Raw genomic sequence first — 11,913 nt, forward strand, 5'->3', positions numbered from 1 at the left:
TGAACGTTATCACCAGTCATCGTGAATATATTTATGGAAGCCTGTTTAAAGAAAATCCATCTATCTAAAATCACAATTATGGAAACCCCACGTTATTTATACTTTTGTTATTTGGCCTCATGGTCAAGAATCCCTCCGAGATCTTCTTAGCCACTTAAATTGTATATTCCCATACGTTTTACCATTGACTTAGAAACTAATAATGATATCCCACTCTTATATATTCATATCAATAGAAAATCACACCTAACATTGGGTTATTCTGTTTACAGAAAACCTACACATACAGATCGATAACTTAATTCATGTTAAAACAAAAAGCATAAAACTACCAATTTAATTAATGATCATGATCAATTAATGCGCTCAAGATATAGCATATATTGGAACCTACCTAAGAGTTCTATGAGGTTGAGGTCTGAACTGCGAGGAGGCCCATCTAAGGTCCCAATATTCACTTCGTCTAAATAATTTTGTACTACTCTAGCAGTATGTGGTCTAACATTATAAAAATCCTTTTCAAATCTGGCAAATTTATTAGTTTGACGTTGAATTCCGTATTTCATTCAATTTAATAGTGTTGAGGGAAATTTCCACAAAATGTTACAAACATTGAGTATAAAACTGGTATTTTATAAAACACTCCGCAACAACACAACTCTCAAACTTAAATTCAAAAGAATTGTTTTCCGTCATTTCTGATCTCCTTTCCAAGCATGATAGCGGGTTTGACACTTACGTAGATTTGGTTAATATTTTTAAATCATGGTCAATCCTTTGAGGTCTTGGTTCATTCAGGAATACCTCAGGTGTTAATACTGGGTCCAATACTGTTTAACTGTTTAATTAATATTGTGCTTTACATTCTCGCTAATTAATACTCCACTAAATGCCTATGATAGTAAATTAGTGATAGTAAAACGATAGATATTTCTATTACGCTTTCCTACTAGGAATATCCACAAGATTCAAAAATTCGCATTGAGAAAAATAAATTTCTTTTGTTTTGTAGATGCTAGTTCCAGTGCAAAAACTTGGTTTGCTTGAACTACTCTTTTGTGTGCAAATTTGATATCCTATTTTAATAAAAAAATAGCTTATTTTCTCTTATGCAGCTCTTCGCTTATTTTCATAAAGATACCAGAGGAGTATTGTCTTAATAACCCAGAACTCACCACATGGAAGTAGTTGCAAATCGAGTTCCACCACCCGCCCACCCTTTTTTCATTTTTTTTAATAGTCAATTTTCTTGTAAAACTTGGCGGTACTGGTCTTTTGTCTCAAATTTTGGTAGTGCGGCTCTAGAAGCGATTCTAGATCTTATGAACCCGTCTCTTGCGTCATAGCCACATACCGCTGCTGATGCTTCTGTAACCATTTTAACAATGGCGGCTCTGAAATGGTTAATGATTGCCAGTTAATTAAATCAAAGTAGTCATTTGCATTAAAATTGAATTTGGGAATTTCAAATTGACGTACTTATTTTTTTATATTGTTTGGCTTCTCTGTATTTTAGTATTCTTCGAAGACCCCATTTGCGAATATGTTTTCTATCATCAGCTAACATTGCCAATAATAAATTTTCAGGGTGACCGAAGTATCCCTTTCTTTGTAGCACTACCACCTTTTTTAGTTCATCAGGCAAAAAATCTACTTTTATTTATTAAGCTAAACAAATGGTAACTACTAGGTAGTTGAAACCCGGCTCTGAAACTAAAACGATATGTTCTTCCGTAATTGTCTTTCTTGGGAGAATATTTCCTTGTTGTACTTGAACTAAAGTTCGATCTTTTCTTCCATCAAAATACACTCCGTAAACGTAGGTTAATTTTTCTTTATCGTTTCTTTTTATATTTTCACGAGCTTTCTCGACGAATTTTGCTTCGATCTATTATTTTAGATGATTCGGATTTTCTTAGTATTCCCATGTCTGTTAAAGCAGCATTAACAAGAATTGCTGCGGCTCTGTCTGAAGCTCCTGTTCGGTCACAACCATGCATTTTTATGGGAAATTATGATACATATTGAAAAATAGAGAGTCGTTTGGGCAGCCAAAAACAAAGTCCGATTTTGTTCAAATTTTGCATAGTTAATTTGTATAACCAAAGGCAACTGTTTTGTATATCGGCTACGATTTTTCACTCCACGCTAGCCTATAACTTGAGATAGTAAAACTATTCATAAACGTAATTTAATATTAAAAATTTATTCGTTTGTTTCAGGTTAACAGTTGTCCTTCCATGCACAAGGAAATGTACTATAGAGGTAGGCACGATCACTTTAGTTTACTGTCAAGAAAATGCATTTTGCTAGTTTTCCGGAAATAAAATTATTGAAAAATTCATTAACAAAAATATTTCTGTGGGTAATTTTTTTCCCGTTAATTTTTGGTTAATTTAAAAGATTTCACAATTTTATAATTAAATAACCAACACGGCATATCGCAGGTAAATTGAGTTTGATGGAGCAATGCAATAGAAAATATTTTCTCCAACGAGACTAATGCTGTTGAATTGTTTAGAAGTTACAGCTACTACCTTCCCTTAATAGTTATGAATAAACCTTTGGTTTAAAGCGCGTGTACATATTTCGAATATTTACTAGTTAGATTTCAGATAAAAATAATTAAAACATTTTGCCCTTTGCATGGCGTTTATTTTATTATTATTAATCTATTGCATTCTTTTATTATTTTCAGCGAACAAGTGGTCACCGGGCGTAAAAGACCTTCACCAGTTCCACAGCATTCATCCTTACCACTGAACCGAATAAAAGAAGAGGCTGGGTGATTGAATAAGACAATTTTCGCATTTAAGTTTAATTTTAAAAATGTGCTGATTGCTGTCTCGTCGCTTAAATCTGCAAAGTTGTTTATCATCATTTTCTGTGGGATACACGTAATATATTTTGAAATATTATAAACGGTATATGTGAATGGTACAAAATATATTGAATAGAAAAAGAAGGAAGGAAAATGGTTGTTGAAGTTTAAATTATTTGATAATGAAACAAATATTATAATGTTTTCCCAAGCTTTACTGAGTAGTCGACAAAAATATTGAACTAGAAAAATCGAAGGATAGAAAATAAAGGAGCCAGAGTTTCATTACTTAATATTTTTACAGAATATTTCCACCATAATCGAAAAATAAATTGAAAATCACAAATAGGCTGCACGTACTTTAAAATTCTTAAATATAATTTACCATGATATTAAAATATGTGGAGTTCAAGAGTTGGTTCTGGAACTTCCATAAAAAACAGATTTCTTTCCATACTGCTTCAGCAGAAAAAAAAGGCGTTTTCTCTACTTGCGATGATTTTGGAAGTGAACTAAATCAGTTTTCTCTACCTAAAAAGAGACATCCATCGAAATTCTAAATTATATAGATGGTACCCGGAAATTATGAAGAAGAGCAAACTATGTGAAGAAATCACCTGAAAACTGCTACTGCTAATATTTTCAAATAGTTTAAAAATAACCAAATGACTTTTTGAAACCTTTTGATATTTGACATTTTATTTAAACCCTCTAAACAAAAAATTGCATTTTGTTGTTTGTTTGACGAGACTACCAAACAATTAAAATTATTTCTGTTATAAGATACTAGCAAGCATGATTTGTAAAATGTATTGAAGCAAAGTATCTTCCAATAGTTTTTTAGTCCATTACCATTTAGATGAGATTGATCGTTTAGTTCGACGGTTGTGTTTCGATTACTTATTTTATGAGTTACTAGGAATTTATTTTTACTCACTAACCCTTACTTAACTTAAGATGTTGTCGTTACTTTTGCAAACAATAATGTTTTTTACAATATTTTCGTTACCGCTATAACCTTCCTACGGTACTCAACAGCAAACAAGACTCCCCATATTCGCTTCACCTTTTTCCAGATCCCTTTTTTATAATCTTGATAAAAGCCTGAATGTTACAAATATGTTTGATTGATTTTGCAAACAAAACGTAGATCATTTTTTAAGGTGCGTGTGTCAATTAAGAAAAACTTAATAATAGCCGCCACAGAAAAGAAAGTCAGAATGACTTCTTATAAACTTACAGTTTTACATGGTCTTTCAATTAATAATAAACACATTGCACACTGTTATATAACTCCTTAAGTTGTCTTTTGGCCTGCTATAAATTTAATAAATGCCAAAAAGGTATTTATAAAAACCTTCGTGACCGATAAGAAACAAAAACTAAACAAAAAACCAATCGAATAATATTAATGTGCAAATTATAACCTAACTTTGCAATTATTATTTAAAAATCTGGATTTCTACTGTGAACTTCCTGACGTTTCGCCTGTCATTCGGTTGGCTTCTTCATTGATTACCTGACATAAACGAAGCGCATAAACATTGTCTCGAATAACTGATTCCCATATTGATAAAGGTAAAGATTTGAGTCGCGGTTAAGACTGAATCCGGTTTTTCTTTGGTAGAGAAATTGATCACATGCATTCACATTGATTTTGAGTGATTTTTGGACCAATGGTGAAAATTTTTTTAAACACTATATTTATTAAGAATTTTCGACTTATGACCAGGAATGTATTCAATTTAAGGAATGACTACAGTCTGTGGTTCTTCCTTTTACTCAAAACATTACTGACCACATATCAAAAGGTATTAAGAAATATAATTTCAAAACCAGACTTAGCATTTGACAAAATTCCGTTGGGAACGCATATGCAGCAAAGAGTACATTAGAGATAGAGGGCTAAAAATATCAACTAGTATAAAAGAACATGAAAGAGGCTTAAAATCTTATTTGATCAAACTAAAATTCTTGCATGTAAACAATTCTTTCGATGAAAAATCCTCCACTCAGATCTTTACGTTTCAGCAATATGGATTTGTGAGCAACTGAAACGGAGGATTTGTAATAAGTACTAGAGTGACCTGTGAAAATTTCTGTAAAAAATGTGTTCTATGTAACACTTGTTGTTTCTTGTGTGCCTATAAAAACTGATGTAACAGCTGAGATTTCTTTTAAACCTCGTAAAAATAAATACTAAACTACGAAAAATGTTAGAGGCGTTAGTTGTTAACTATACTGCGATCTTCTAACATAGTTGCGCGAGTTTTTTGATCAAATTCACCGAAGTAGAGGCACGTTCATCTGAAATATGTCTAGTTGCGGCAACAAATTTCCTCTTCCTTCTTTCTCTTATGTCTTGCCTGATGACTATTTTTTTAAGCAGAAGGAAAATACAAAAAAGGGTCTTGTTTACCTCTGACACTCAAAAAAATGTTGCAGAAGATTCTTGTAAATACGAGAAAACAACATTGAGATGTACATAAACATTGCTGTATATTTAAAATAGATTATTGCAGTTCACAACAATGTATAGTACGTTTATTATTAGTTGTTTTATAATATCATCGCGAAACGGTGCGGCGTACTGTAGATTGTGGTTTCTTATTGTATATAGAGGACACATTCGCTTTGAGTGTGACAAAATAACAATAATAAAAATATGTTCGGTAAAAAATAGCGAAACGTTATACTTAGAGACTTTTTATAGAAATTTGTGAGTTTATTTTTGTTAGTATCTAGTGTCAGATTGGATGTAAATGCTTCGAAAAACTTGTAAACAGATGTATTCGCTGTGCACTAGTGCGAATTTTTTTAAATTGGCTTTTATAAATTTTATATTGTTAAGTTAAACTGATAATTAAAAGTCTCAACGTCAAAGTCAGCAACATCTACTCCTTGCTATTTCCAAATTAACATTCGTTACGTTTAGTTAGTTACTGCACAGAGTTTTCTTAAACTGTATTATACATTTCCCTTTATGGGTTTTTAATTGAGTAAACAAGCCAATTTCTTTTCCGCGTAGGATAATGTTAGAACCATTGCTTAAATGATTTGGACGTTTCCAGGGCAAAGTCAATTTCATTGAAAAACATTGTTTAAATTAAGGAATTGTTTCATGTAATTTCATACGCAACAACATCGAGTATTTTGTAATCGCTTCCAAAACTAACCAAAATACTTGTAAGCAGCCTAATGAGACGCTTTTATAAATTTGTTGGGACATACCGTATTACGTTTACAAAAAGTATCCTGATGGCAATAATATAATTAAATATAATAAAAAGGAATAATTGAGGGGATTGTTTTACTTATCCCAAACAATGACACAAAATTGTATAGGACTTAATATTCGGATATTATTCTAAAATACCATTAAGTTGATAGGTACCGTGGAAAAATAATTTTGATTAATCATGTATTTGTGACCACTTGCTTAATATTGTCATTAAATCACACTACGTTTTGGAAATAGAGATTGTTTTTCTGCAACTCCTGCACTCAAATTCGTTGCAGAACGTTGTATTAGTATTTTAAAATTGTGCTTTGATCAAGACACTTTAAGAATTAACTTGGTATGAAGGTATAAGTTATGAAGATGAAACTACTCCGGTTGTATGGCCTTTACCTCCTTAAAACCTTAAATAATTTTATTATCCAAAATTGGGTTGAATTAAGTGTTAGGTGATAATAATGGATCCACATTTGAGATTTAACTTAGAGGTAAACTTCGCAGTTAAGAAAGTGCTATGCTTTCCGGATTTGTAAGATTTTCCATTCATGTGGGTTTTCCGAATGGTTAATATGAAGCAGTATCGTTAGGTGACTTCAGTTCCACATTGGTTCTTCTGGGATATTTCCTGGATCATATGATTTTCCATTTATTTTCATTGCACACATTTCGTACATCCTCCACTTTTAGTCTTATTAGTGCTTAATTAAAATCTAATATAATAATGATTTACATTGGCGCAAGAGAAAAAACAGATTCGAGTCAAGTAGACCACGTGTAAATTGATGCCCCATTTACAGCATATGTTGCCTCGAAAAATAAATTGTAAAAATGTGTATTAATGTTTAATAAGTAGAGCAATTATTAATCAAAAAATGTAGTGATTTTTAATATCATCGTCTGGACAAGTATAATAAGAAGAAAAATATATTCTCTATTCTCTTTATCAAAGCCAGATTTTTCTTACTTTGGTTAAACTGACAAGGCAGCTGGAAAAAGATGAAACCCACCCTCCATAGATTTGTGTGTAGAATGGGATTTAAATCCAGCGAAATATACAAAAACAAGTGGTATTGGAATCGCACAGACTGCACATTTGGAGATTTTATTACGAAATTAAATAGTATAGCTCAGATATCTAAAAACTGCCAGACGAAAGCATTTTGAAATAACAAAAAACGCATCGCCATAATTCTCACTGGGTCACAAGACCGATTTATTTCAAATGGTGTCATGTTGTCTGGGGGGAATATTAAGGATCCTAGGCAAGAATATTTGTTACGAAATATTTCCTTTTAATCCACTTACAAGGAAATGTAACTTTTGGAAGTGTCAACTTCAATGCTATTAAAAAACAATATGCATGTAATAGTTTTACTGAATTATTTGAATATCATTCGTATCATTCTATATCAGGTCAAGGTATCGAGGAAGTAACAAGTATAAAGGAGTATAAAAATGCCGCAAAAAAATTGTTTCAAACGAAAAGAAAATCCACGATGCAATGAAAGAAATATAATATAATAAATATGTAATGCACGTGGAAAATTATAAAATGGAATATATTTAGCTAGTATAGTCTTACTTTTTATGCGAGGTGACACACTATTCTCTTTTTCGGACCTGACAGCTTACACCAGCTTGCAACAATTAAATCTGAACATAGGCTTAGTAGTAGAACGTCTACAGAATATCTCTTACATTCATAAATAATAGTATATTAGTGTACAAGTGTGGTAAACCGTATTTGAGTCACGGGTGTTTAATAAACGAGTGACTAAAAAAGTTTACCAAATGTGTTGCATACTATACTTTTTCCACGACTTTTGGGTGCATTTTTGGTAAACAACAAACAGCATTCACTGACATGACCGTCAGAATTGACAAATGCGATATCTCCGAAAACATCCGAATGCTCCCCAATCCGTGCGGTAATATCCCGGAAATCTCCGAAGTGGCTCAAATCCTTGGGAAACGAGACCGACGCGATAATATAATATATAAATAGATGTTGTATATTTATGTATTCTACAGAAGGGGGTAGAAAAACCTATACTGTATTCTACTAATCTACACAATACCTTATATTAATTATTTTATAATTAATGTCAAGACTTTTATCAGTTACTAGAATTTGTGGCAAGGGAATTAGACAAAAATTTTTTGTTGTTGAGTTTTGAAATATTCAGAGTATCCCGCTATCATATTTTAAATTATTAGACACCTAAAATATTTAATTAAAAAATTATGGTATCAAAATCGCAAGTAGGCTGCGGATTATCATTTGCACCAGTTTTAGATTACCTTGAAGAAATCTTTCTTTTCTAATGACAATTTTATGGATATCTACGCACATCAAACCTACAATCTGTAGGTAGGACATATTGAAATCCGTTTTTCCTAGGCCCGGTATAAAAATTTCGATTTTTTAACCGAATTTATTTAAATTCTTCGCAAGCACCAGTACCGGGAATTTCTTTATTTATTTAATGCTCCGCTTCCCGGTCTTGATTTCATAAATTATTTATAAAGTGAAAACTTGATTAATGCGCTTTTTAAGAATTTTTAAGAAGGAAAGTTTGAGTGTTTCGCCGGCTTTTATGAATTTCAAAATGCCGAAATTGGTTTTCCGATTTGCGAAGCTACTTTGTAATTGCTTCAGGTCTTTATGATTTACTTAATTGTTAATCCGAACCTTAAAATACAGGCCACAGTATTTTTTCAATTTAAAACTATAATTGCCAAGAGCTTAATAATTAGCAAATTAACGCATTTAATACAGTGTATCCCACTTGAGAACTGTACATGGTTCGAATTTGATAATTTTTTTTAGTGCATGCAACAAAAAAAAAACAAAATCTAACTGTAAACAAAGATTTATATAAAGGTATCGATTTCTTAAGTGGGACACACTGCATCATTTAAGATGCTCCTATCCCTTATTTCAATAACTACGACGCTGAGGAAAACAGGTTCAATACAAAAGGTGTTGGACCCTAAGTATTACGTTGTTCCAGGGCAATAACCAACTTTGTTTTTGTAAATGAACTGCTATAAATATTTCTAATTATTATCATTACACAATTTGGAGCAGTTTTTGAGAAATATGAACTTTTCATTTTTTTGCGGAAAAACAGATCTTTGGAAAAACTTGAAAACTAAAATTGGGAATTTTTATTATGGAACCATAGAAGTAATACTTTGACCCATATATGGCGAATATATACTATACAGTGCGGTCACAAATAGTCATCAAAAAATGTATTTTCTAATTAAAAAGCACTTTCTTTTAAATTTAGCACTTTTATTGGGTATGGGATTTAATTCTATATCATTTCATATATAGCTTTTATTATAAAAATTGGTAGTTTAGAAGTTATGGATAATCTTCTGTTGGTTATTTTATTTTTGTTTTTTTTTTTAATCTAACTAAACCTATATAATATCATATTCCAACTAAGTTTTTTTAAATTAATTACTTAAATTCAATATAAAATTAACAAATAATGCAAGTACATTTAACTTATTACTAGTTACAAAATATTTTCTACATAACCTCCATTTTTGGCAATAGAGGTGGTATATATGGTTTCAATTTTTGCAATGGCATTTCTAACCGCGTCTGTTGCTTTCTACCCCTGACCGAATTGTCATTTTTAAGACTTTATCAATATTACACCTATTCTTATACACTTCCTTATTAAAAAAAAGTCCACGGGTGTCAAGTCAGGGCTCCTCTCTGGCCAATGAATGGTCCTGCATCCAAAATGGAAAACGTTGATTGAAAACGACTTGTAATTAGTAATAAGTTCTACTTATTTGCATTACTTGTTGCGCTATCAATTTTTATATTAGAAACTATATATGGAAATGATAGAATTAAATAAATAAAATTTTCTAATTGAATGTAAATAATTCAGGCGGCGACTTTTGCATCCATTTTAAAAAGAAAACTTCAATGAACATATGTCCTAAATCTCTATCTTAACCTTTCAGATACAGGGAGGTAAGATTTTCAAAAATAAAATACATTTTTTAATATATGTAATAGAACAACAGAGAAATGAGTTTTTATTTTTAAGTGAAAACCGTGCGATGGACTAAAAAAATTAAGAGATCAAATCTGCTCGTAAATGACTGTCCATGAACGTATAATATTTTAGTTAATTATGTCGCCACTGCGCACTTGGTATTGTACTTCGATTTTTTTATGTATTTTAATATAATAGATAGTCAATTACTTAAATAATAAACAATAATGATAATAATTCTCTGCATGCCGTCATATTAACGATATTACTATGATCATGCAGAGGAGAGGTGTTAATTTTTTTAAGCGAAAACCGTACATTGAAATACGTACGAATTAAAAAAAAAACAAGAAATTGTAAGAATAATTTTTATTTTAAGAGAAATCATGTGTATTTTAAAAAAATTGTAATACACTTAATAGTGCCTCTCGATACATAGTACATGTGTAGCAAATTTCATTCAAATATCTAAAGTGGTATTACTGATATTAAAAAAAATATATATTTTATTTTTGAAAATTTTACCACCCTGTTTCTCAAAAGTTAAGACGTTTAATACATATTTTCACAAACACCAACATAGGCTTTCGGAGAATTCGATAAATATATTTCGACCTACCGAAGTCGTCTTTGACGTCGCATTCAAAATAAATAAAATATGTCTAAAGAGTCCGGATAATTTAAAAATGTCTTAAAACACAAGCTGTTCTATTTAAAATAAGAAAGTTGTTACTTAATCACGAAAATACAAATTCCCTGTATATATAGCAGTGTAATATTTTAAAAGCGTAAGTCAAACTTTTCTCTGTAAGTTTTTTGATATCACTCCATAATAAACTGATCGCCCTGTAGAATACACTATCAATTATTTGCAATTAGGATAAAAAAAATGTTAAATCCAAATATTCTAAATAAATGAAATTTGGTTAGTAAATACGGTTTCACATATTTTTTGTGCACTGATAAACAACTAAATTTTTCTTAGTTTTCTCCATCCAAAAACATTATCATACATAGCCGTCTTCAGGTTGTAAATAACGAACAATATAATATTATTTACAACCTGAAGGTACGTTTAATATATATACGAATGATAATGTTCTTTTCACCGAGAAAATCAAGGAAATCCTATACCTGCATGTAATGTAATATCTGACCATTAGTTAAGACTTTAGAATACAGTTGTGTTTAGTTTTAATCAGAGCATTCTGAATTTCAGCTATCACACACACGTTTTAACCAAATTGATATTTCCGTAATACACCAAAATGTTTAAATTACTGCCAAATTTGAGTTTCTTTAAATCTGAGTAAAAATGAACTCTTTAGTATAAGTTTATAAATTATGTTTTTTAATCATTTTTTCAATAAGAAGCAAAAATATTTGTACTAATAATTATAATATCCAAATTTCAAAATAATTGTCCTTTGATCTTGCTCAAAAAAATATACAGTGTGTCAAGAAGTGGATGTCGATACAAAGTTTCTTTTTTTAAATAGAACACCATTATTTAAAATTAATTTTCGAATTCTGGATGAAATTTCCCTATACCTGTTTATTACTTTTTGTCAGCAAAACCATATCAACAGAATGAACAGGTAAGCATTCAGCACAAGTAAAGTTCTTAAATTATTACAATTACATTTTTGTCAGTAAAGAAAGTGAATATCTAAATGAAAACGAAAGGAATGAAATTTTTATTTTTATTGGATATGGAGGCAAAACGTGAACTCAAGAAGAAGTTTTTAATTTGTTTAACACAAAAAATACACAAGAGAGAGAAAATTTATAAAAACAGGGCTACGGTCAGGTCTTCCAAAAACTAA

General features: G+C 30.7%; 1 protein-coding gene across 2 annotated transcripts in view; it reads left to right on the top strand.

Annotated features, from left to right (window-relative positions):
- LOC132705316 (carbonic anhydrase-related protein 10) overlaps positions 1-6,132 on the top strand; it is a 544,428-nt gene extending 538,296 nt beyond the window's left edge. The window contains exons 10-11 of one of the 2 annotated variants that reach the window (XM_060675835.1): positions 2,223-2,265; positions 2,699-6,132. In XM_060675835.1, the coding sequence (XP_060531818.1) occupies positions 2,223-2,265; positions 2,699-2,763 (108 nt within the window). In that variant the 3' untranslated portion in view covers positions 2,764-6,132. The remainder of the gene's footprint in view (positions 1-2,222; positions 2,266-2,698) is intronic. The other variant, XM_060675836.1, reaches the window with a different exon arrangement.
- Positions 6,133-11,913: the final 5,781 nt, after the last annotated feature.

The sequence above is a fragment of the Cylas formicarius genome, unplaced genomic scaffold (genome assembly GCF_029955315.1).
Source record: "Cylas formicarius isolate icCylForm1 unplaced genomic scaffold, icCylForm1.1 PGA_scaffold_7__23_contigs__length_41026272, whole genome shotgun sequence".
NCBI lineage: Eukaryota > Metazoa > Arthropoda > Insecta > Coleoptera > Brentidae > Cylas > Cylas formicarius.